This window comes from Hemiscyllium ocellatum, chromosome 23 (genome assembly GCF_020745735.1).
Source record: "Hemiscyllium ocellatum isolate sHemOce1 chromosome 23, sHemOce1.pat.X.cur, whole genome shotgun sequence".
Lineage (NCBI taxonomy): Eukaryota > Metazoa > Chordata > Chondrichthyes > Orectolobiformes > Hemiscylliidae > Hemiscyllium > Hemiscyllium ocellatum.
Genome location: NC_083423.1, coordinates 57,333,949 through 57,361,467, shown reverse-complemented (window position 1 = coordinate 57,361,467; position 27,519 = coordinate 57,333,949). Strand labels below are relative to the sequence as shown.

At 42.4% G+C, this 27,519-nt stretch overlaps 1 protein-coding gene across 2 annotated transcripts in view; it reads right to left on the bottom strand.

Moving 5' to 3' along the window:
• Positions 1 to 4,804: 4,804 nt before the first annotated feature.
• Positions 4,805 to 27,519, bottom strand: part of elk3 (ETS transcription factor ELK3) — a 95,817-nt gene continuing 73,102 nt past the window's right edge. The window contains exons 4-5 of one of the 2 annotated variants that reach the window (XM_060843285.1): positions 27,235 to 27,357; positions 4,809 to 5,324 (exon numbers count right to left, since the gene is read on the bottom strand). In XM_060843285.1, coding sequence (XP_060699268.1) covers positions 5,229 to 5,324; positions 27,235 to 27,357 — 219 coding nt within the window. In that variant the 3' untranslated portion in view covers positions 4,809 to 5,228. Of the gene's footprint in view, positions 5,325 to 27,234; positions 27,358 to 27,519 lie in introns of both variants that reach the window. The other variant, XM_060843286.1, reaches the window with a different exon arrangement.

Below are 27,519 nucleotides of genomic sequence, written 5' to 3'. Positions count from 1 at the left end.
CCACCTTCTCCACTTTGCCCATGGCAATTAGAAATGGGTGATAAATGTTAATCTATCTAATAAATGAAAAAGAAATCTTTTTATCATTCTTTGATGTTCTTCATAATTATGTTCTTCTGTCCTGATATCCATCTTTGTGCAATTATATTCCTTTTAAAAAAATTTTTTTAATTCACCATAGCTGGTCAGTCTAGTACTTGGAATATTTCTTTCTCATTGGAATTTATCTATTCTGTGTATTCTGAAATTCCTTAAGTGCCTGTCACTGCATCTCTATTGACCTATTCACTTCAGCTAGCTCTGCTTTTATTCATTCATAATTTCCCTTAATAAATTTAAAATAATAGTCTTAGACACACCTTTCTCTCCTTCAAACTGACTGTAAAAATCAATAATATAGTGATATAGTATTAGATCAGGTTGCCTTTACTATGAGGCTATTCATTAAACACAATACCAAAACTACTGTAGCCTGATCTCTGGTCAGCTCTGAAATGTGTTGTTCTAAGAAACAATTCTGAAAACATTCTATGAATTCTTCACTTAAGTACTGTTCATCAATCTTCTTTTCCAGTCTATATAGATTTAAATGCTTTGATTATCATTGTATATTTCTGCCAAGATCCTTTATGCTGTGAACTACTGTGCATTTAGTTACAATATTCCACAAGTGACTTCTTAGATTAGATTAGATTAGATTAGACTTACAGTGTGGAAACAGGCCCTTCGGCCCAACAAGTCCACACCGACTCGCCGAAGCGCAACCCACCCATACCCCTACATTTACCCCTTACCTAACACTACGGGCAATTTAGCTTAGCCAATTCACCTGACCCGCACATCTTGTGACTGTGGGAGGAAACCGGAGCACCCGGAGGAAACCCACGCAGACACGGGGAGAACGTGCAAACTCCACACAGTCAGTCGCCTGAGTCTGGAATTGAACCCGGGTCTACAGGCGCTGTGAGGCAGCAGTGCTAACCACTGTGCCACCGTGCCGCCCACTAGCCTCTATCATTTCTTATTTCTCAACCATTCTCGCATCTTGGTTTTTAGAACATAGGACTTCCCTGTCTACTGTGCTGGTATAATTAATTAACAACCAACTTTACTTTTTCCTGTGGTCTTGTCTTTCCAAATGTTAAACAGTATTCAGGTTCCAGTCCATGTCAAACTGTAGTGGATATTAGATCATATTTATTTTTATATGTACTCTCATTTCACTTGTTTTGAATGCTATGTGCAGTTAAACAAAGCCTTTAGTTTTGTCCTAATATTATTTTTGTAACTTATGGCCTTATCTGTTGTTTTTTTTCTAAGGATTTTATACTCTGTTCTTTCCTGTCACCATCTGTTTATTATTTCCCAAGTTAATTTATCTTACATCTTGGTTCTACTCTTTGTTTGAACTCCTCTCCCAAATTTGATCCCTTGTTTCTACTACAGGGGAACTTCTATTATCTGAACGGGATAGGAGGACGCTATTTAGTTTGGATAATCAATTATTCGGTTAATTGATTAAAATGCCTTTCCTCTGGGGCGCAGAGTTTTAAAAGTCTGCTCGCTATTCAGGAGACTAGCAGCACACACAGCGCGATAAACCTCGGTCCAACACCTCACACCCCCCCCCACCGCCCCAGTCCACCAAACCCCTCCAACATTGCTCCCCACACACGCACCCACCCCCAAAAAACCCCATCCAACACCTCCCCCAGCCCCCATCCACCCCTACCCCCTCTCCCGGGCAGCCGGACTGTACACCAAGACTGCTGCTGCCGCCTTTGTGGGATAAGTGTTCAAATAGCACACGCACATACACAACTTTTTACTGCACCTTTTTGATAGGTTCCACTTCTGCCTGTACACGACAATGTTGGTCAGGTTATCTGGGGAAGGGGGGTGTTGTTTAGGGTACGCCCCTCTGTAGAACTCCAGAGTGTGGGGAGAGAGAGAGGGTGGGAGATCAGTCATTTGAAGACGGTGCCTATTTAATTACTGTAAACAAAAGACACGATCACTGTTGGAAACACGTCTTTGATGTAATGTTTCTCTTGGGACCTCCAGATCTCCTTTGGATAATCCAATTTTCAGATAATTGGTATTCAGACAATCGAGGTTTCTCTGTATTCGGTTTAAATTTCTCTCCACTTCTCTAGTTGGCTTGAGTACGAGTTTCAGCAGAGGACGTACAACATAGAGCAGTACAGGCCCTTCAGCCCTCGATGTTGCACTGATCTGTGAAACAAATCTGAAGCCCATCCAATCTATACTATTCCATTTTGATCCATATGTTTATCCAATGACCATTTAAATTCTGTTAAAGTTGTCGAGTCTACTATTGTTGTAGGCAGTAGCTTTAGATTGTGCCAAGGGCAACAATCCTATCTTCCCCAGTACTGGTGATAATACCACAAGAACTATGCCCCATATTCCTTTTTATCCCATCTTTCAGGTTCAACTTCTCCATGCCGCTCAAGTTTCCCAAACTAAACTTGTTCCATTTGCCTGCATTTGGCCCACATCCCTCTAAATCTTTCCTATTCATGTCCAGATGTCTTTTAAATATTGTATCTGTACCTGAATCTACCATAAAGCCCTCAGATGCTGCAAATCAGAAATAAAAACAGAAATTGCTGGAAAACCTCAGCAGATCTATTGGCATCCATGGAGACAAATCAGAGTTAACGTTTCAGATCGGAGGAAGGAGCACCTGACCCGAAACATTAACTGATTTGTCTCCACAGAGTCAGAGTCATAGAGATGTACTGCATGGAAACAGACCGTTCGGTCCAACCCATCCATGCTGACCAGATATCCCAACCAATCTAGTCCCACCTGCCAGCACCCGGCCCATATCCCTCCAAACCCTTCCTATTCATATACCCATCCAAATGCCTCTTAAATATTGCAATTGTACCAGCCTCCACCACATCCTCTGGCAGCTCATTCCATACGCGTAACCACCCTCTGTATGAAAAAATTGGCCCTTGGGTCTCTTTTATATCTTTCCCCTCTCACCCTCATGTTCTGGAGTCCCCCCCCCAGGGAAAAGACTTTGTCTATTTATCCTATCCATGCCCCTCATAATTTTGTAAACCTCTATAAGGTCATCCCTCAGCCTCTAGGGAAAACAGCCCCAGCCTGTTTAGCCTCTCCCTGTAGCTCAGATCCTCCAACCCTGGCAACATTCTTTTAAATCTTTTCTGAACCCTTTCAAGTTTCACAACATCTTTCCGATAGGAAGGAGACCAGACTTGCATGCAATATTCCAACAGTGGCCTAACCAATGTCCTGTACAGCCGCAACATGACCTCCCAACTCCTGTACTCAATACTCTGACCAATAAAAGAAAGCATACCAAACGCCTGCTTCACTATTCAATCTACCTGCAACTCCACTTTCAAGGAGCTATGAACCTGCACTCCAAGGTCTCTTTGTTCAGCAACACTCCCTAGGATCTTACCATTAAGTGGATAAGTCCTGCGAAGATTTGCTTTCCCAAAATGCAGTACCTCACATTTATCTGAATTAAACTCCATCTGCTACTTCTCAGCCCATTGGCCCATCTGGTCAAGATCCTGTTGTAATCTGAGGTAACCCTCTTCGCTGTCCACCTTTGGTATCATCTGCAAACTTACTAACTGTACCTCTTATGCTCGCATCCAAATCATTTATGTAAATGACAAAAAGTAGAGGGCCCAGGACCGATCCTTGTGGCACTCCACTGGTCACAGGCCTCCAGTCTGAAAACAACCCTCCACCACCTCCCTCTGTCTTCTACCTTTGAGCCAGTTCTGTATCCAAATGGCTAGTTCTCCCTGTATTCCACGAGATCAAACCTTGCTAATCAGTCTGCCACAGGGAACCTTGTTGATCACCTTACTGAAGTCCATATAAATCACATCTACTGCTCTGCCCTCATCATTCCTCTTTGTTACTTCTTCAAAAAACTCAATCAAGTTTGTGAGATATGGTTGAGATTCATGTAAGTAAAGCCCTGGGTTTCTCTGTTACTGTACACTCTTCAAGATTATGTCATTAAGTCTATTGTTGTCTCTGCCAGTTGTCTGCTAATTCGGCTAATGTCTGTGTCTTAGTGCAGCCCATTGGTATTGCCCTCACTGTCACACGTTCGTGTACAGTAAATTACAAAGGATCTTTTATTTTAAGACTGATAAATGGATTTTCTGTGAAGTACACTTTTACTATAAAACACAACTTCTATTCAGGATACAGATTTAAGATTGAATCCATCATATATGAAGGAGGGCTTTGATAATGAGGTATTCAATAACCTGACAGTCATCTTAGAACATGGAAAGTACAGCACAGATACAGTCCTTTGATCCACCATGCGTCCCAGCTACAATGCCATTCCAAACTAATGCCATTGCCTGCACGTGGTTTGTATCTCTTTAATCTCTACCTGTTCACATGTCTGTCTAAATGTCTCTAAAAAGTACTTATCATATCTGCTTCTACCACCTACCCTGGCCAGCACATTCCAGGCACATACCACCTCTGTGTAAAATGTTTTTCTCACATCTCCTTTAAACAATGTACCATGTTTCTTTGTTAGTGTAATATTAACTACTGATTCTTATCCTCTTTCCCTAAAGTGGTACCTTCCAGGGATTGTATAATTATCTGTATATTTTGAAAAAAATGAAAATAGTATGCTGAGAACTCGCATTTATTGAATTATGTCAATTACAAACTGTAGCCAAAGTACAAATACATGGCAAACCTGCCTATAATACATATAAACTGCAATACTTTATATTTAAAAAAAACTTACACTGAAAATATCATCAATCTTACTTACTAATACATAGTATCATGTCCTTTAAGAGCCAATAATTGAAAACTGATACAAAGTTTCAATTATTTAATAATGCTAATAATCTGCCATTACAACAGGTTTACAGTAAATTTACAAGTTACACAAAACACTTAAGCATAAGTAGGCACAGCTGGTTAACATTCATTAAAAGCACAGTGCATAAAACGCAAGGTACAGGAAAAGGTTATATATTTATTGCCAACTTCATTATAAAATGATGGGGAGAAACAACAAAAGAAGAAGATATTTAAACATTACTTCATTATATTACTGAGAACTTCATATCAATGATGCATGATCAATGATATAAATTAAAGCTGAACACTGTCCTACATTTTGGCATTTAATTGGTGCCTTTAATTTCTGCTCCTTCAGTTAGGCAGTATCATGATTTCTGGGCGTTGGATGAAAGCAGTAAGGGTGAAACCCCATCCAAACTGGGGATTGGAATCGGCACATGTCCATTCACTAGAGTTGGAAACTGGAGACAGAAAAATGAACAAAATTAAACTTTCTGCAGTAGCACATAAAATGTCCAATGATCAAGATTAAACAACTGAAAAACATGCAGAAACATAATACAAGTAATAGGACTGATCAGCTGAATCATCCCAGTTCACACTACCACCAAAAAAAATGACCAAACAAAGAAAAGAACCAGCATATTTTTATTAGATTCTGTTAATAATATATGGTAAAGTTTAGTGTAGCTCCACTATATCTGTTGCCACTAAATCCAGTAAGGTTAGTGGTTTACACAAAAAGATGAAAAATCCTTATTATGAAAATGCTGCAGCACTATCATTAGCAAAAGAATATACTTTCGGCACAAAACACTCACAGAAGCAGTATCTAGTCCATTTTAGAGAAATGATGATGTGGACATGCCTGTTCTGGCGTGGACAAAGTTAAAAATTTCAGAGCGCCGCTCCTTCATCAAGTGATTGTGGGGGTTAAGATCATGCTCACAGAATTTATAGCCAAAGGAGTCCAGTGTCGTGGAGATGTGATACAGTATGCAATCTTTTATAATGGGATGTGCTGGTTTCTGTTCTTTGATATGTAAATCCGAGAATTTCTTTAAAATTACATTCTCAAGAAAGCTGTTTTTTAAACAATAGGTGTGAAGTCTGTCTGTGTACCAATGCTATGTCTGATTGGCAAACCCTCTGTTTAGTTTTAGATTTTTACATGGATTCATGCATTTTATTAAACAAAATAACACTCAACTCTGCAAAAACAAATTCACCCCATAAGCGCTTACGTGTATGTATGTAGGAGCGAGAGATTGAGTGTGCATATGAGTGTGGGTGTGGGTGTGGGTGTGAGTGTATGTGGTAGAGTGTGTGTGTATATATTCAAGATTGGAGTGGTGCTGGAAAAGCACAGGTCAAGCAGCATCCGAGGAGCAAGAAAATCGACATTTTGGGCAGATTCTCCACACTTGAGGCTTCCAGCCTCATTCCTGATGAAGATATCCTGCCTGAAACATTGATTTTCCTGTTCCTCGGATGCTGCCTGACCTGCTGTGCTTTTCCAGCACCACTCTAACCTTGACTCTAATCTCCAGCATCTGCAGTCCTCCCTTTCGTCTGTGTATGTAAACTTGGTTAAGTGTATGTGTATGTGATGGGGGTGTCTGAGATGGTGTGTGTGTCAGTCTCAGTGTGTGGGGTGTACGTGTGCACATATGAGGGAGGGTCTGCATGGGTGTAAGAGTATGTTAGACGGCGTGTGTGTGTGTGTGTGCGTGCGTGAGAGAGAGTGTCTATCGTGCAGTGGGGTCACCTGTAGTGTGACATGAACCCAAGGTCCCATTTGAGGCCATCCCCAGGGATACTGAACTTTGTTACCAGCTTCTGCTCAGCCACTCTGCATTGTTGCTTGTAGTTTGCCCTGAAGGATGGTCACCTGAAGGTCCAAGGCGGAATGTCTCAGACACTAAAGTGTTCCCCGAATGGAAGGGAATACCCCTGCCTGGTGATTGTTGTGTGGTGTCCGTCCATTCATTCAAGTACATGCTGCAAACATGGTGGGAGGTAATGGTATTATCTGTGTTGATACTCTGAGACGTTTTGCAGCAGCTGCTGTAGAGGGTTGTACAGTGTTGTTGTCCTCAAAGCTGGGCAGTTTGCTACGAACCATGATCTGTTTAAAGGTTGGTGGTTGTTTAAAGGTGACAAGTAGAGGCACAGGGAAGGTTTTGGCAAGGTGCTCATCCTCACTGATGATATGTTGCAGGCTGCGAAGAACACGGCGTAGTTTTTCAGCCCCTGGGAAGTACTGGACAACAAAGAGTATCCTGTCGGTTGCAGCACGTGTCTGTCTCCTGAGGAGGTCATTACGGTTTCTCACTGTGGCATGTCAGAACTGGCAGTTGATGAGTTGAGCATCGTCCCCTGTTGTTATGAGGGCATATCAGTCACGTTCCTCCTCATCGAAACAGATCATGTATACATGAGGGCTTGTCTGTAGGGGATGCTGAAAATGTGTTGCTGGAAAAGCACAGCAGGTCAGGCAGCATCCAAGTAGCAGGAGAATCAACGTTTCAGGCATGAGCCCTTCTTCAGGAATCCTGTCTGTAGGGGATGGCTGTTTTAATATGTTTTGGGTGGAAGCTGGAGACGTGTGACATTGTGAGGTTATCTGTGGGTTTGCGGTACAATGTGATGCTGAGGTACCCATCCTTGATGGAGCTGGATGTGTCCAAGAATGAGACAGATAGTAGAGAGTAGTCCATGGAGAGTCTGATGGGATGAAACTCGTTGATATCACTGTGTAATTGTTTTAGTGACTCCTCACCATGGGTCCAGAGGAATAAAATGTTGTCAATATATCTAGTGAATAGTGTTGTTTGGAGGTCCTGTGCAGAAAAGAAGTCTACTTCAAACCTGTACGTGAAGATGTAGGCATATTGGGGTGCGAATTCCTTGGCCGTTCTGTGCATCTGGATGAAGAACTGGTTGTCAAAGGTGAAAACCTTGTGGTTGAGGATGAAGCAGATGAGTTGTAGGATAGTGCTTAGGGCTTGGCAGTTGTTGGTGTTGAATACTGAGGCTGTTGCAGTGATACTGTCATCATGGGGGATGATGATGTAGAGTGCTGACATGTCCATTGTGACGAGGAATGTTCCCGGTTCGACTAGTTCATGGGTGCTGAGTTTCTGTAAGAAATCCTTAGTGTTGTGACAGAAGCTGGGGGTCCCTTATACAATGGGTTTCAAGATGCCTTCAACAGGCCAGAGAGATTCTCACACAGGGTACCATTACCTGATACGATGGAACATCCTGGTGTATTATCTTTGTGTATCTTTAGAAGGCAGTGGAAGTTGCCTACTTCACAAGTATGTGGAATGAGGGCACATAGGAACTCTGAAGGACTGGATCCAAAGTCCTGATCAATGTTTTTAATTCACGGGTGTCCTCTTTGGTCGGATTGGCCATTGGTTGCCTGTAATGTTCCTGGTTGTTCAGTTGTTGGTATACTTCCTTAGAGTAATCTGTATATTCTGAATGACGATGGCTCCTCCTTTATCTGCTGGTTTGATGATGATGTTGCAATTGGTTTTGAGAGCCTGGATGGTGTTGCGTTGTGATTGGGTGATGTTTTGGTCTACCTTGTGGATGTGGCTGATGATTTTTCTTAAAAGTTGCATTAATCCATGAAAAACTCCGTAAAACTATACAGAGGGTTTGTCAGTCTGACAGCAGTGGGGCACAGACAGGCTTCACACCTATTGTCAAGATAGCTCAGTTTTTTTTAAACAATGTAATTTTTAAAGAAATTCTGGGATTTACATATCAAAGAACAGAAACCAGCATATCCCATTATAAAAGATGCAAGTTTTAATCTAAGATTGTTTACTGTATCACATCTCCATGACACTGGACTCCTGTGGCTCTAAGTTCTGTGAGCACAATCTTAACCTCCACAACCACTTGATGAAGGAGCAGCGCTCTGAAAGCTAGTGCTTCCAAATAAACCTGTTGGACCGTAACCTGGTGTTGTGTGATTTTTAACATTTTAGAGAAAAGCACTATAGAATGAAACAATGGCATTACTTTAAAATGGGAACTGAATTACATCTGCTGTCCTTGGTCTAATTATTCTCTACCTCAATACACTTATTCAGCACTACCTTTGGGTAACACCATTAAAAAATGAAAGTGATGATCTGTGACCTTCTTTTCTGTTTGTTCCACTAATCCTTTTTCCATTGTAAAATAAAGTGAAGCAAAACAAAGAATTGATCAGATTACTGCACAGTAGAAGTAGGCTCCAGAACACCTGTGCCTTTGTCATTTCTTTGACAGAGTTATCCCATCAGTCCCAGTCCCCTCCATTTTCTATTTTTATGGGTTGTGGTGCTCCGGTTTCTTCCCACAGTCCAAAGGTGTGCAGGTCAGGTGAATTGGCCATTCTGAATTGCCCATAGTGTTAGGTGCATTAGTCTGGGGTAAATAGAGGGAAGGGGAATGAGTCTGGGTGGGTTACTCTTCGGAGGGTCAGTGTGGACTTGTTGGGCTGATGGGCCTGTTTCCAAACAGTAGGGAATCTAAACTAATCCAATCAAAGACATTTTCTTGAAGCTTTTCATCTTGAACTCATCAGGACAATTTGCAAGAATATCTGAGTAAAGGGAAAATAATATTTATACTGTTCGAGAGGTGTGTGTTAATTGGTTGGTTGGTTTTAACAAAGGCATTGCGATGAAGAAGGCACCAGGTGATGACTGATTATTGACTGCCAGAATTTTAAAAATTTTAAAAGAGGTATGCTGATTCTGATTGGTCAAGACATTGTCCTTAAAAATGAAACCGTTCCTTGAACATCATCTTCCAAATTCAGGACCTCGCTTCCGAAGAAGCACAAGGACAGAAGATGCATGGGAGCATCTCCACCTGCAAGTTCCCAACCAAGCTGTGTTCTACTCTGACATGGAAATGTAATACTGTTCCTTTGTAGTTGCTAGGTCATAGTCCAGGACTTTTTTCTCTACAATGACCTAGCAACTACAAAGGAACAGTATTACATTTCCATGTCAGAAATGGAAATGATTCCGTGAATGAGTAACTCAAGTTATGTGGATAGGCTGGGAAAGCTGGAATTTTTTTTATAGCATGATGCCTCAGTGGTTATAATCCTCCTCTATAAGCTCTTTGTATCCTTTAGAAGGTGTGGTGGACAGAATTAAACACATTTCTCCAACTGAGACCTAGACAGTGTTTTGTCAATGTTTAACATATCTTCCTTGCTCTTCTACTATCGGTCTCTGTTTAGAAACACCAGGATCCTGTATGGCTTTTTGACAGTCTTCTCAGCACTTTGGAAATATGTTCAAACTACCTCTCCTAATACATTATTTGCTCTCACAGAGTCAGAGTCAACCCAGCATTAAATTTCATCGCCATGAATCTGCCTGTCATTCGTAATCTGTAAATGTTTCCTACATTTCATATCTGTACAGTTATTGCTTTTCAACTCCAGCAACTACAACTTTCCTAACAATGTTATTACATGCCTGTTGAACCCCAAATGTCCTACCCTCTCACTACAATATTTGCCAGCATTTGACCCATATCCCTCTAAACCCTTCCTATTCATATCCAGGTGCCTTTTAAATGTTGTAACTGTACCAACCTCCACCACTTATTCTGGCAGCTCATTCCACGCAGGCACCACCCTGTGTGTGAAGAAATGATCACTCAGGTCCTTTTTAAATACCTCCCCTCTCACTTTAAACCTATGCCCTCTAGTTTTAGACTTCCCCACTGTCGGAAAAAGACCCTGGCTATTCATCCTATCCATGCCCCTCATGATTTTATGAAGCTCCATAAAGGTCACCCCTCAACTTCTGACACTCCAAGGAAAAAAGCCCCAGCCTATTCAACCTCTCCCTATAGCTCAAATCCCCCCAGTCTCAGTGACATCTTTGTAAATCTTTTCTGTACCCTTTCAAACTTAACAACATCCTTCCTTTAAAAGGGTGATCAGAATTGTACACAGTATTCCAAAGGTGGCTCACCAACATTCTGTAAAACCGCAACATCACCCCAATCCCTGTACTCAGACTTATGACCAATGAAGGCAAGTATGCCTTCTTCATCACCCTGTCTACCTGCAACTCCACTTTCAAGGAGATATACACCTGCATCTGTAGTTCTCTTAGTTCGGCACCACTTGCCAGTGCCATACCATTAACTGTATAATTCCTGCCCTGATTTGCCTTACCAAAATGCAACACTTCACATTTATCTAAATTAAACGTCATCTGCCACTTCTCAGCCCATTGGCCCATCTGAGCATGGTCCCGTTGTAATCTGATCACCTATTTGGTGTTAATTGCAAACTTACTAACCATACCTCCTATATTCACATCCAAATTGTTTATATATGGGGCACATCTAAAGCAATTTCTGGATTGTATGAAAGTTCTTTTTTGCTTGAGGTAACTGTGTGGAGTTTGCACGTTCTCCCTGTGTCTGCGTGGGTTTCCTCCGGGTGCTCCGGTTTCCTCCCACAGTCCAAAGATGTGCGGGTCAGGTGAATTGGCCATGCTAAATTGCCCGTAGTGTTAGGTAAAGGGGTAAATATAGGGGGTCTGGGTGGGTTGCGCTTCGGCGGGTCGGTGTGGACTTGTTGGGCTGAAGGGCCTGTTTCCACACTGTAAGTAATCTAATCTAATTTTGAATTTAAGCTGAATGAGCAAAGGAATCTGCCATTAAACTGTCCAGTTTGCTCTGAATTCAATGATGGAATTCACTGCAACCTGCTGGAAAAAATTTGTATTTGTGTTGCTATGAGAAAGTGAGGACTGCAGATGCTAGAGATCAGAGTCAAGAGTGTGGTGCTGGAAAAGCGCAGCAGGTCAGGCAGCATCCAAAGAGCAGGAGAATCGATGTTTCAGGCATATGCTCTTCATCGGGAATTCCTGATAAAGGGCTTATGCCCGAAACGTTTATTTTCCTTGGATGCTGCCTGACCTGCCGTGCTTTTCCAGTACTACACTCTCGACTTTATGGGTGTTTATAAGGCTCCTGGCTGTTCTGCAAAGGTGTTGTTATGGGAGCCCATATAGGTCCTGGCTATGCTTGTATTTTCATGGAATACACAGACCTTGTTCTAGTCTGACTCGAGATCCCCTCTCCACCTCTTCTTTCAGATGTACTGGTGACTGTAGCAGGGCTACCTCCTGCTCGCTCATCAAACTCAAAATATTAATCAACTTTACAATTCTGCCTCATTCACCCTCTCACAACGCACCTCTCGACATTCCCTTTCCCATTCTGAGAAAAAGTCACTGCACCTGAAACATTAACTCTGATTTCTCTCCACAGATGCTGCCAGACCTGCTGAGCTTTTCTAGCAATTTTAGTTTTTGATGCCCTTTCCTTCTCTATTTTCATTTCAGCAGGAGGGGGGGCATCTACTTGGAATTTGCTCCCTACCAGCCTTCTTCAGGAAGGGTTATTCTATTCTCCAGTACCTTCATTTCCATTGCAAGTGCTCTGATGATAAACTTGTCAATGCAGTAGTTTGACAATTTCTTCCTTATCCTCAACCAAGGATACCCCTCCACCATAGTTGAGCAGACCCTCTAACTATGTCTGTCCCAATCTTGTAGTTCTGTCCAAAGCCCCACACTCCCAGAATCACAACAGTGCTCCCTAGATCTTATGTACCACCTCATCTGCATATACATTTAACAGACCAATTTCCACTGCCTCCAGAATGATACTGCCATCAAAACGTGTCCCCCTCCCCTCCATTGTCACTGTGACACACTGATCGACTCTGATTGACTCTTCACCACCATGCCTTGTCTTGCAGACACCAGACACTAGTGGGCGGCACGGTGGCACAGTGGTTAGCACTGCTGCCTCACAGCGCCTGGAGACCCGGGTTCATTTCCCGACTCAGGCGACTGACTGTGTGGAGTTTGCACGTTCTCCCCGTGTCTGCGTGGGTTTCCTCCGGGTGCTCCGGTTTCCTCCCACAGTCCAAAGATGTGCGGGTCAGGTGAATTGGCCATTCTAAATTGCCCATAGTGGCAAGGGGTAAGGGATAATGTAGGGGTATGGGTGGGTTGCGCTTCGGCGGGTCGGTGTGGACTTGTTGGGCCGAAGGGCCTGTTTCCACACTGTTAGTAATCTAGTAATCTAATCTAATCTAGACATCTGCTCTTTCACCTCCTCATTTTCTATTCATTAGAGCCTCAAATACTCCTTACAGGGTGGAACAATAATTTACTTGTACTTCGTTCAAGCTAATAAATTACATTCACTGCTCACAATGTAATGTCTTACATTAGGGAGAATGTTTTAGAACACAGAACATTATGGCACAGTACAGGCCCTTCGGCCCTTGATGTTGTGCCGACCTGTCATACCAATCTGAAGCCCATCTAACCTACACTATTCCATGTACTTCCATATGTTTGTCCAATGTTTTTTTCAGAATGTGGCTATTAATGATTCTGCATTACCACTGCCTTCTGGCTTCCACCATCAAACTTAATGTCATTCAACCTCTCTCATTTTCCACCCAAATCAACAAACCCTTTCTTTTCACTCATTCCTCTCCAACACCTGTCTCGGTACTTGCTAAAAACATATTAACATTTTACAGGTAAAAAGTCATGGAAAGGAAAGAAATTAATACTTGAATTACTTGAACATTTTCAAACCATCATTCTTTCAAGTATAATCATTATTGTAATGTCAGCAACATAACAACTGATGTACACGTAGCAAACTCCCAAAACTAGTAATACGACAGTGACTAAATGTATTGATGGATAATATTCATAAAGGTCAGAACACCGCTGATAACCACTTTGCTGTTCTTCAAGATAATCTTAGGGATTGTATACAGTCACCCGAGAGAACAGAAAGGGCCTTGGTTTAGCATCTCAACTGATTTTAAAAATTATCCAATAATGCAGCACACTCACAGCACTATACTGGAACAAACAGCTGTACTCAAAACCAGAAGCTAGACTTAAACTCACAACCTCTGACTCAGAGGGAAGAGGTGCTACCAAACTGAGTCACTGTTGACACACATTGACTTGAAACATTACATCCACTTCTTACTCAACAGCAAAGGCTTTCAACATTTCCTATTTTTTTTTAATTTTAGACAGGAAAATGTAGTTTTGCCATTCTAACAAGCCCATGGTCTGTCTGAGATTTCCCAATCCTAAAACTCAATCGTGAAATGAGACATGCTGGTAATATAAAGCATTTCATATCTGTTGCTGGGTGTAATATTGTTAGCAACCTCCTGTAACTAACCAATCCCTTTTTAATTGAATAGACATTAATTTATAAGTCATCACCTTTCCTATTTTCACCACTTAATTTAGGATGAAATCAATTCACCCTGAGATTTCCTAAAATTCATGATGGAGTTTTGCTTTGTCACTATTAAATTAAATGTCCTGGACAGCAGATGTAATAGGTGGACATAGTAATAGTTCCTGTACAACCAGGGATATTGCAAATTTTGAACTGGGCAATGTTACTTATTTTCCAAATAAAGGTTATTATCTTTGCATTTTACAAATTATACTGAAAAATGCCTACAAGAACAGGAACTTTAAAATAATGAGTGTGTTTCCTTTAAGATAGGAGTGTTTATCCTGGATAAGGTTAATAGTAATGATTAAATAATTCAGCAAAGAATCATTTTTTTTAAAAAAACCTGTTACAGAATCCTAAAATGTTGGAAACACTCATCAAATCAGGCAGCATCTAGGTTACTTTGACAAAAACAAAGTACTGTGGAGAGCTTTGGTAGCTGGAGAACAAGGTATACAGTGTACTGACATTAGATTTCTAACAAAAGATTCTGAACTTGTTTTTAAAGTTTGGGGGAAATCACCCAAAGCTTGGAGAGAATCCTGTCAATTTTACTTTTGGTTTGCAGAGTTCAATATGGTTCTGGCTGAAAATTGATGTGTAAAATAGTCGGCCTCTAAGAAAGGGAGAAGATAGTTTAAATTTGTTTTTAAAAAAAACCTGAGTAAGGAGTTTAGTAATAGATCAAGACCAGAAGTGTTTGGGTAAAAATCTGAAAGTGTTATTTGAAAATTGAAGCTCAGGTGTCTACAAGTTCCAGGAAGAGGCTATCAGACCAGGAATTGCTGTCATTATCAGGAATGATTGAAAATGAGATTCTCTCTGGTATGAGTCCTATAAAGGGATCCTTTTGTGATCCATAAAGGAGTGTTTTCAGGATTAATGGGATTATATTTTTACTGTGCTCTGTTTTATCTTTAAACATGTGGGGCAGATCGGTGGACGTGATCTATATGGACTTCAGTAAGGCATTCAACAAGATTCCTCACGGTAGCCTGGTTAGCAAGGTCAAATCACATGGAATACAGGGAGAACTAGCCATGTGGATACAGGACTGGGTTTTTTGATGAAGTAACAAAGATGATTGATGAGGGCAGAGCAATAGATGTGATCTATATGGACTTCAGCAAGGCATTCGACAAGGTTCCCCATGGGAGACTGATTAGCAAGGTTAGATCTCATGGAATACAGGGAGAACTAACCATGTGGATACAGGACTGGTTCAAAGGTAGAAGACAAAGGGTGGTGGTGGAGGGTTGCTTTTCAGACTGGAAGTCTGTGACCAGAGGTATACGTTGACAGTGTGTTGTTGGAAAAGCACAGCAGGTCAAGCAGCATCAAAGGAGCAGGAAAATCGACGTTCGGGCTAGAGCCCTTCATCAGGAAAGATTCAACCCAAAACATTGATTTTCCTGCTCCTCAGATGCTGCCTGACCCACTGTGCTTTTCCAGTAACACACTCTCAACTCTGACCTCCAGCATGAGCAGACCTCACTGTCTCCGACCAGAGGTGTGCTGAGTCAACTGCTTTTCATCATTTATATAAATGATTTGGATGTGAACATGGGAGGTATAGTCAGTAAGTTTGCAGATGACACCAAAATTGGAGGTATAGTGGACAGCAAAGAAGGTCACCTTAGAGTACAACAGGATCTTGATCAGATGGGACAATGGGGTGAGGGGTCACAGAAGGATCGGTGCTGGGCCTTCTACTTTTTGTCATTTACAAAAATTATTTGGATGTGAGCATAAGAGATACAGTTAGTAAGTTTACAGATGACACCAAAATTAGAGGTGTAGTGGACAGCGAAGAGGGTTACCTCAGATTACAACAGGATCTGGAACAGATGGGCCAATGGGCTGAGAAGTGGCAGATGGAGTTTGATTCAGATAAGTGAGAGGTACTGCATTTTGGGAAAGCAAATCTCAGCAGGACTTATACACTTAATAGTAAGGTCCGAGGGAATGTTGCTGAACAGAGACCTTGGAGTGCAGGTTCATAGCTCCTTGAAAGTGGAGTCACAGGTAGATAGGATAGTGAAGAAGGTGTTTGGTATGTTTTCTTTTATTGGTCAGAGTATTGAGTACAGGAGTTGGGAGGTCATGTTGCAGCTGTACAGGACATTGGTTCGGCCACTGTTGGAATATTGTGTGCAATACTGGTCTCCTTCCTATCGGAAAGAGGTTGTGAAACTTGAAAGGGTTCAGAAAGGATTTACAAGGATATTTACCAGGGTTGGACGATTTGAGCTATAGGGAGAGGCTGAACAGGCTGGGGCGGTTTTCCCTGGAGTGTCGGAGGCTGAGGGGTGACTTTATAGAGGTTTACAAAATTATGAGGGTCATGGATAGGGTAAATAGACAAAGTCTTTTCCCTGGGGTAGGGGAGTCCAGAACTAGAGGGCATAAGTTTAGGGTGAGAGGGGAAAGATATAAAAGAGATCTCAGGGGCAACTTTTTCACGCAGAGGTGGTACGTGTATAGCATGAGCTGCCAGAGGAAGTGGTGGGGGCTGGTACAATTGCAACATTTAAGAAGCATTTGGATGGGTATATGAATAGGAAGGGTTTGGAGGGATATGGGCTGTGTGCTGGCAGGTGGGACTAGATTGGGTTGGGATATTTGGTCGGCATGGATAGGTTGGACCGAAGGGTCTGTTTCCATGCTGTACACCTCTATGACTCTATGGAGTTTAGTTTAGGTAAATGTGAGACGTTGCATTTTGGGAAGGTAAATCTTTGCAGGACTTAATGGTAAGGTCATGGGGAGTGTTGCTTAAAAAAGAAACCTTGGAATGCAGGTTCGTAGCTCCTTGAAGGTGGACTTGCAGGTAGATATAATAGTGAAGGCGGCGTTTGGTATGCTTTCCTTTATTAGTCAATTGGGAGTTGGGAGGAGGTCACATTGCAACTGTACAAGATGTCGGTTCGGCCACTGTTGGAATATTGTGTGCAATTCTGGTCTCCTTCCTATAGGAAGGATGTTGTAAAACATGAAAAGGTTCAGAAAAGATTTACAAGGATGTTGCCAGGGTTGGAGGATTTGATGGAGAGGCTGAACAAGCTGGGGCGGTATTGCCTGGAGCGTCGGAGGCTGAGGAGTGACCTTATAGAGGTTTATAAAATCATGAGCGTGGATAGGATAAATAGACAAGGTCTTTTCCCTGGGGTGGGAGTGTCCAGAACTAGAGGTTTTAAGTGAGAGGGGAAAGATTTTATAAAGGACCTAAGGGGCAAATCTTTCACGCAGAGAGCGGTGCATATATGGAATGATCTGCCAGAGGAAGTGGTGGAGGCTAGTATAAATATAACATTTAAAAGGCATCTAGATGTGTAAACGAATAGGAAGGGTTGAGAGGGATATGGACTAAGTGCTGGAAAATGGGACTAGATTAGTTTAGACAAATTGGACCAAAGGATCTGTTTCCGTGCTGAACATCTCTATGACTCTATGTGTTACACATACATAGTTTGGTTTATTCTATTGTATCTTCATATCTTTTGTGCAAAATTCTTCTATTGTTTAAATCAAATTTGCAATATTGCTTGCTCAGTACTCAATACTGACAAGGAGGATTTGTTGATGGAGATGTGACATTACACACAATTCTCTGTAACTCTCCTGAGGATCCCCAGCTCACAATTTGGTCAAAAACTGATAAAAACTCATGGTAACTAAACAGTACTTCAGTATCTGGATTAGAAGTGCTGGAAAAGCACAGCATTTCTCTCTCATTTATCTCTCCACCTTTCAGGCACTCTGCCTGTATTCCTGATGAAGGGCTTTTGCCCGAAACGTCAATTTTATTGCTCCTCGGATGCTGCCTGAACTGCTGTGCTTTTCCAGAATCCAATTTCCAACATCTGTAGTCATTGTTTTTACCTCGCATTTCTGTATCAGATGCTCATGAATGTAAGTTGCTGTGCAGCTAGGAATGGAGTACGTTAGCCTTAGGCTAATTATACAATTTCAACCAAGTGCTGAATTTTATGTCTTATTCTTTCATAGGACGTGAGTTTCAGTCAGCACCTCTTTACCATTGTTAACCGCCCTTGAACTGACAAGCTTACCATTTCAGATGGCAGATAAGAGTCAACCACATTTTGTTGTGGGCCTGGAATCACGTGCAGGCCAGACCAGGTAAGAATGGCAGCTTTTCTTCCTTAAAGAATATGAGTGAACCAGATGGGGTTTTATCACAATGTCATGCCCTCTATTATTAACAGGAGCTTTCAATTCTAAATCTTTATGATTGAGTTTAAATTTCATTGGCATCTGTGTTTGTATTTGAACCCATCCCCCCAGCAGATTAGCCTGGGTTTCAGAATTATTGGCCTATTGATAGAACATAGAACAATACAGCACAGGAACAGGCCCTTCAGCCCACTACGTCTGTGGCATTCTAACCTAATCTCATCTGCCTGCAATTGGCCTGTACCCTTCTACTCTTGTCCAGGTGTCTGATTAAATGACTCTTAAACATTGCTAACATTTCTGCTTCTACCACTTCCCCTGTCAGCACATTCCAGAAACCTACCATCCTTTGTGAAGAAAAATCGACCCTCGCACGTCTCCTTCAAACTTCTCCCTCTTTTCTACTCTGGGAAAAGACTTCGACTCTCCACCCTATCCATGCCTCTCATAATTTTATATGCCTCTATCAGGTTGACCCAGAACCTCCGACACTCTGTGAAAACAATCTAAGTTTGTCCAACCTCTCTTTATAGCGAACATGCTCCAATCCAAGCAACATCCTGGCATAAACCTGTTCTGGCATTTCTCCAAATTCTCCACATACTTCCTACACTACGGCAACCAGAACTGCACATAATACTCCAAACGTGGCCTGCCATTTACAGCTGGAACGTGACTTGCCGACTTTTATACTCAATGCTCCAACCAATGAAGTGGAATCAGGAGCTGAAACTGGCCTGTCATAAAGATGTTACTACAGTTGTTATGGGGGATTTCAACATGCAGGTAGACTGGGAGAATCAGGATGGTATTGGACCTCAAGAAAGAGACTTTGTGGAGTGCCTCCGAGATAGATTCTTAGAGCAGCTGGTGCTGGAGCCGACCAGGGAGAAGGCAATTCTGGATCTCGTATTGTGTAATGAACCAGAATTGGTCAGAGACCTCGAAGTGAAGGAGCCATTGGGAAGTAGTGACCATAGTACAATAAGCTTCAATCTGCAATTTGAGAGGTACAATCGGAAATGACACTATTTCAGTTGAATAAAAGGAAACTACAGAGCTCTGAGCCAAAGTTCAATGGTGCAATACCTTAGCAGGGATGACAGTGGAGCAACAATGGCAGGTATTTCTGGGTATAATGCAGAAGATGCAGGATCAGTTCATTCCAAAAAGGAAGAAAGATCCTAAGAGGAGGCAGGGGTGGCCGTGGCAAGTTAAGAAACATATAAAGTTAAAAGAGAAAAAGTATAACATAGCAAAGATAAATGGGAAATCGGAGTACTGGGAAGCTTTTAAAGAACAACAGAGGATTAATAGGAAGGAAATACGCAGAGAAAAAATGAGGTACGAAGGTAAACTGGCCAATAATATAAAGGAGGATAGTAAAAGCTTTTTTAGGTATGTGAAAGGCAAAAAATGGTTAATATTAAAATCGACCCTTGAAGACAGAAACAAGGGAATATATTACGGGTAACAAAGAAATGGCAGAAGAATTGAATTGGTACTTCAGATCTGTGTTCACTGGGGAAGACACAAGCAATCTCCCTGAGGTAACAGTGGCTGAAGGACCTGAACTGAAGGGAATTTATAGTTGCCAGGAATTGGTGTTGGAGAGACTGTTAGGTCTGAAGATTGACAAGTCTCCGGGGCCTGATGGTCTACATCCCAGGGTACTGAAGGAGGTGGCTCGAGAAATCGTGGATGCGTTGGTGATTATTTTCCAGAGTTTGATAGATTCAGGATCAGTTCCTGCAGATTGGAGGGTGGCTAATGTTGTACCACTTTTTAAGAAAGGTGGGAGAGAGAAAGCAGGAAATTATAGACCAGTTAGTCTGACCTCAGTGGTGGGAAAGTTGTTGGAGTCTATTATAAAGGATGAAATTATGACACATCTGGATAGTAGTAACAGGATAGGTCACAGTCAGCATGGATTTATGAAGGGGAAATCATGCTTGACTAATCTTCTGAAATTTTTTGAGGATGTAACTCTGAAGATGGATGAGGGAGATCCAGTAGATGTAGTGTACCTGGACCTTCAGAAAGCTTTTGATAAAGTCCCACATAAGAGGTTAGTGAGCAAAATTAGGGTGCATGGTACTGGGGGCAAAGTACTAACTTGGATTGAAAGTTGATTGGCTGACAGGAAACAAAGAGTAGTGATAAACGGCTCCATTTCGGAATGGCAGGCAGTGACCAGTGGGGTACTGCAGGGATCAGTGCTGGGAGCGCAGCTTTTTACAATATATATTAATGATATAGAAGATGCTATTAGTAATAATATTAGCAAATTTGTTGATGATACTAAGCTGGTTGGCAGGGTGAAATGTGATGAGGATGTTAGGAGATTACAGGGCGACTTGGACAGGTTAGGTGAGTGGTCAGATGCATGGCAGATACAGTTTAATGTGGATAAATGTATGGTTATCCACTTTGGTGGCAAAAATAGAAAGGCAGATTACTACCTAAATGGAATCAATTTAGGTAAAGGAGCAGTACAAGGGTGTTCTTGTACACCAATGAAGGTAAGCATGCAGGTACAGCAGGTAGTGAAGAAGGCTAATAGCATGCTGGCCTTCATAACAAGAGGGATTGAGTATAGAAGCAAAGAGGTTCTTCTGCAGTTGTACAGGGCCCCGGTGAGATCACACCTGGAGTACTGTGTGCAGTTCTGGTTTGATAACCTGAGGAAAGACATTCTGGCTATTGAGGGAGTGCAGCGTAGGTTCACGAGGTCAATTCCTGGAATGGCGGGACCACCTTACGCTGAAAGACTGGAGCGACTGGGCTTGCATACCCTTGAGTTTAGAAGACTGAGAGGGGATCTGATTGAGACATATAAGATTATTAAAGGATTGGACACTCTGGAGGCAAGAAACATGTTTCCGCTGATGGGTGATTGCCGAACCAGAGGACACAGCTTAAAAATACGGGGTAGACCATTTAGGACAGAGATGAGGAGAAACTTCTTCACCCAAAGAGTGGTGGCTGTGTGGAATGCTCTGCCCCAGAGGGCAGTGGAGGCCCAGTCTCTGGATTCATTTAAGAAAGAGTTGGATAGAGCTCTCAAGGATAGTGGAATCAAGGGTTATGGAGATAAGGCAGGAACAGGATACTGATTAAGGATAATCAGCCATGATCATATTGAATGGTGGTGCAGGCTCAAAGGGCAGAATGGCCTACTCCTGCACCTATTGTCTATTGTCTATTAACATGTTGTACACCTTTACCACCTTACCCACGTGTGTTGCCATTTTCAGGGAGCTATGGACCCCAAGAACCCTCTGAATACCAATGCTTCTAACATTCCTGCCATGAACCATATTTTTCCCATTTGTATTTGACCTGCTAAAATGGATCACCTCACATTTGTCCGGATTAAACTCCATCCAGCATTTCTATGCCCAACTTTCCAACAGACCTATATCCTGCTGTATTCTTTGATAACCATCCTCACTATCCACAATTCTACCAATTTTCATGTCATCTGCAAACTTACATTTTCATCCACATAACTTATATACATTCATAACAACAGAAGTCCCAGCACTTATCCTTGTGGAATACCACTTGACGCAGACCTCCAGTCAGTAAAACACCCCTCCACAACTAACCTCTACCTTCTATGACCAAACCAATTTTGTAGGAGAAAGTGAGGACTGCAGATGCTGGAGATCAGATTCGAGAATGGGGGCTGGAAAAGCACAGCAGGTGCTTTTACCTGAAACATCGATTCTCCTGCTCCTCAGATACTGCCTGACCTGCAGTGCTTTTCTAGCACCACACTCTGAAACCAATTTTGTGTCCAATTCACCAAATCACCGTGGATTCAATGTGACTTAATCTCCTGGACCAGCCTACCTTGTCAACTGCTTTAGTAAAGTCTACGTAGACAACTTCCACTGCCCCACCCTCAATCATTTCCATTACTTCCTCAATAAACTCAACCAGGTTTGTGAGACAAGACCTCCCCTGCACAAAGCCATGCTGATTAGCCTTAATAAATTCATTCTTCTCCAAATGGGGGTAAATCCTGTCCCTGAGAACCTTCTCCAATAACTTCTCGACCACTGATGTGAGGGTCATTGGCCTATAATGTCCTGGATTTCTCTGTGGCCCTTTTTAAATAAAGAAACAACCAGTCTTCTGAGACCTCATCTGCAGCTAAACAGGATACAAAGATCTCAGTCAAGGCCACAGGACTATCCTCACATGCCTCCCTCAGTATCCTGGAGAAGTATCTACCTGAATGCTTTGAGACACCCAGCATCATTTTCTTCTTAATATACCCCAGAATATCAACATACCTCTCCCTAATCTTACCATTGTCCAGTGCCTTCTGCTTGGTGAATAACAAAGTAAATTTCTTATTCAGGGCCTCAGTCACTTGCTCTTGATCCACGCATAGATTTTTTCCTTTGTTCTCGATTAGACCTACTCTTTCCCGAGGAGAAAGTGAGGACTGCAGATCAGCATGTAGGGCATAAGCCCCTTGGGCATGATCCCTGATGAAGGGCTTTTACCCGGAACGTTGATTCTCCTGCTACTCAGATGTGGCCTGACCTGCTGTGCTTTCTCAGCACTACACTACTCTTTCCCTCGATAACCCTTTTGCTCCTAATTTGCATTTAAAATGCCTTGGGATTCTTCATAATCCTACTTGCCAAGACATTTCATAGCCCCTTCTAATCTTCCTAATTTCCTGTTTAAGTTCAAGCTCTTTTCTGCTTCCTTTATATTCCTCAAGAGCCTGATTGATTGCAGTTTCCTAAACCTTACACATGCTTCTTTTTATTTGAGACTAAACTTTCAACATCTCTTGTCATTCAAAATTTCCAAATCTTGCCATCTTTATCTTCTTCTGTCTTCACAAGAACATCTGGCGTTGAACTCTGATCAATTGGTCTTTAAAAGACTCCCACATCAGATGTGGATTTACCCTCAAAGAGCTGTTCTTAGTCTACTTCCTTCCCTAATACTGTTGTAATTAATCTTCCCCCAACTTATCACTTTCACCCAAGGTCCAGCCTTGTCCTTTTCCAGAACTATTTTAATACTGACGGAATTACAATCACTGTTCCCAAAATGTTCCCCCAATGAAACTGATCACCTGGCTGGATTCATTCCCCAACACCAGGTTTAATATGGCCCCTTCTCTACTTGGACTATCTCCATAGTGCTTCAAGAAACCCTACTGTATGTACCTAACAAATTCTGTCCCATAAGGAGTAGAGTCAATACCGAGAAAGTTAAAAGCACTCATTACAACAACCCTGTTGTTTTTGCATCTTTCCTTGATCTGCTTACATATCTGTTCCTCTATCTCCCTTTGACTAATGGAGACCTTTAATATCAACCCATCATAGTGACTGCACCCTTTTTATTCCTAACTTCCACCCATATGGCCTCACTGGATGTTCTCTCCAGTGTACGTTCTCTCTTAGTGTAAAAATGACAGTCTCCTTCAGTCACACAACTCCCCTCCACCCCTTTTACGCTATCACTACGCCTGTAGGTCAGCATGTTTCAGAGATCCTGCCCAGTCACATGGCAGGCACTGCCAATGTCAGCTGTGGCTACTCCTGAAGTATGAGTGCATTGATCAAATCAACCCTCTGCTGCAATGATGTCCTGAATTAACCAATCTGCCTCCTGGTGGTCAGCTGGTCTGCCACCAAAGAGAGACAAAAGTGGACACTGAACCACTGGAAAATGATGCTGAAGAACTAGTAGAACATAGAACATAGAAAATAGAATAATACAGCACAGAACAGGCCCTTCAGCCCACGATGTTGTGCCGAACATCTATCCTAGATTAAGCACCCATCCATGTACCTATCCAATTGCCGCTTAAAGGTCGCCAATGATTCTGACTCTACCACTCCCACGGGCAGCGCATTCCATGCCCCCACCATACCACTCTCTGGGTAAAGAACCCACCCCTGACATCTCCCCTATACCTTCCACCCTTCACCTTAAATTTATGTCCCCTTGTAACACTCTGTTGTACCCGGGGAAAAAGTTTCTGACTGTCTACTCTATCTATTCTTCTGATCATCTTATAAACCTCTATCAAGTCACCCCTCATCCTTCGCCGTTCCAACGAGAAAAGGCCGAGAACTCTCAACCTATCCTCGTACGACCTATTCTCCATTCCAGGCAACATCCTGGTAAATCTTCTCTGCACCCTCTCCAAAGCGTCCACATCTTTCCTAAAGTGAGGCGACCAGAACTGCACACAGTACTCCAAATGTGGCCTAACCAAAGTCCTGTACAGCTGCAACATCACTTCACGACTCTTGAATTCAATCCCTCTGCTAATGAACGCTAATACACCATAGGCCTTCTTACAAGCTCTATCCACCTGAGTGGCAACTTTCAAAGATCTATGTACATAGACCCCAAGATCCCTCTGTTCCTCCACCTGACTAAGAACCCTACCGTTAACCCTGTATTCCGCATTCTTATTTGTTCTTCCAAAATGGACAACCTCACACTTGGCAGGGTTGAACTCCATCTGCCACTCCTCAGCCCAGCTCTGCATCATATCTAAGTCCCTTTGCAGCCGACAACAGCCCTCCTCACTGTCCACAACTCCACCAATCTTCGTATCATCTGCAAATTTACTGACCCACCCTTCGATTCCCTTATCCAAGTCATTAATAAAAATTACAAACAGCAGAGGACCCAGAACTGATCCCTGCGGAACTCCACTTGTAACTGGGCTCCAGGCTGAATATTTACCATCTACCACCACTCTCTGACTTCGACCGGTTAGCCAGTTTTCTATCCAATTGGCCAAATTTCCCTCTATCCCACGCCTCCTGACTTTCCGCATAAGCCTACCATGGGGAACCTTATCAAATGCCTTACTAAAATCCATGTACACTACATCCACTGCTCTACCCTCATCCACATGCTTCGTCATCTCCTCAAAGAATTCAATAAGACTTGTAAGGCAAGACCTACCCTTCACAAATCCGTGCTAGTAATGGGGAACAAAGAAATGGTTGAGGAACTGAATGAGTACTTTGCGTCACAGTGGAAGACATGAGTTACACCCCAAACGTTCAAGAGAGTTAGGGGGCAGAAATGAGTATGGTAGCTATCATCGAGTAGAAGGTGCTAGAAAAACTGGAAGATCTGAAAGTGGACAAATCATCTGGATCAGATGGGCTACACCCTAAAGCTCTGAAGGAGATAGCTGAAGAGGTAATGGAGCCTTTAGCAGTGATCCTTCTGGTATCACTAGAGTCAGGGAGGGTCCCAGAGGACTGGAAAATTGCTAACGTAACTCCCCTGTTTAAGAAGGGAGTAAGGCAAAAGATGGGAAATTATCGAACAATCAGTCATTGGTAAGATTTTGGAGTCCATTGTGAAGCATGAGATTTCTGAATACTTGCAAGTGCATGGTAAAATAGATAACATCCATTGGTTCTATCTGGACTTCAAGAAGGCCTTCGACAAGGTGCCATACAGGAGGCTGCTCAGTAAGATAAGGGCCCATGATGTTAGAGGCAAGTTACTAGCATGGATAGAAGGTTGGCTGTCTGGCAGAGAGTAGGGATTAAAGGGTCTTTCTCAGGATGGAAGCCAATGACTAGTTATATTCCACATGGGTTAGTGTTGGGATCACAGCTTTTCACTTTATGCATTAATGATCTGGATGAAGGAACTGAGAGCATTCTAGCTAAGTTTGCAGATGATACAAAGATAGATGGAGGGGAAGGTAGAACTGAGGAGGCAGGGAAGCTGCAGAAAGATTTAGACAGGTTAGGAGAGTGGGCTAAGAAGTGGCAGATGAAACACAACGTGGGAAAGTGTGAGGTCATGCACTTTGGTGGAAAGAATAGAAGCATAGACTATTTTCTAAATGGGAAGTAAATTCAAAAATGTGGAATACAAAGGGACTTGGGAATCCGAGACCAGGATTCTCTTCAAGTAAACTTGCAGGTAGATAAGAGGGCAAATACAATGTCATCATTCATCTCGACAGCACTAGAATCTAAAGGCAGGGATGTACTTCTGAGGCTTTAAAAGGCTCTGGTCCGACCACATTTGGAGTATTGTGAGCAATTTTGGGCTCCAAACCTTGGGAAGGATGTAGTGGCCCTGGAGTGAGTCCAGGGGAGGTTCATGAGAATGATCCCAGGAATTAAAGGCTTAACATACGAGAAACATTTGAGGACTCTGGGATTATATTCAATGGAGTTTTCAAGGATGAGGGTGGGATCCAATTTGAAATTTACAGAACACTGAGTGGCCTGGACAGAGTGGATATTGGGAAGATGTTTCCATTGGCAAGAGAGACAAATACCAAAGGCACAGCCTTAGAGTAAAGGGAAGACCCTTTAGAACAGAGATAAGGAGAAACTTCTTTAGCCAGAGAGTGGGGAATCTATAGAATTCATTGCCACAGAGGTCTGTGGAGGAGGCCAGCTCATTGAGTATAGTTAAGATAGAGATAGGTAAGTTCTTGATGGCCAAGGGGATCAAAGGTAATGGGGAGAAAGCAGAAAAATGGGGTTGAAAAATCTATGAGCCATTATTGAATGATGGAGCAGACTCAATGGGCCGAATGTTCTAACTTCTGCTCTTATGGTCTTATAGAATAGTAGTTGAAAACAATGGGCATCATTCTGATGCCTTCTCATATCATTTCACCACTCGATCCGCCTCTGAGCCCATCCCCAAAGAAACCATAAGGTTCTTGTTGAAGGACTGTTCTATAGGAACATTCAGCAACATCAATCAAGCTTACAATGAACATGTAATAGACACAGCTCATTAAAACATCAGAGGAAATTGCCCTGATAATGTTTAACAATTCACACATACCTGAAATAAAGACCCTGGCCCCTGGAGTCTGGCAGGACTCAAGGGAGCCACTGGACTTAATGTACTCCAGAAATGAATACTGGAGAGTAAGGGGCTTGGAGTCAACAGTATGCCATTAGGTGTCTATAATAATAAAATAAAAATGTAATTAGACTAATCAATAAGTCAATTTCTCAGCAATGTCTCTGTGACAGCACTTTCAACAAGGAGCTTGAAGGTTTGGAGTGGTTATCATTTGCAAAGGCCAGGCCTGACACTTTATGCCATACTGAGGGAATGCCACAC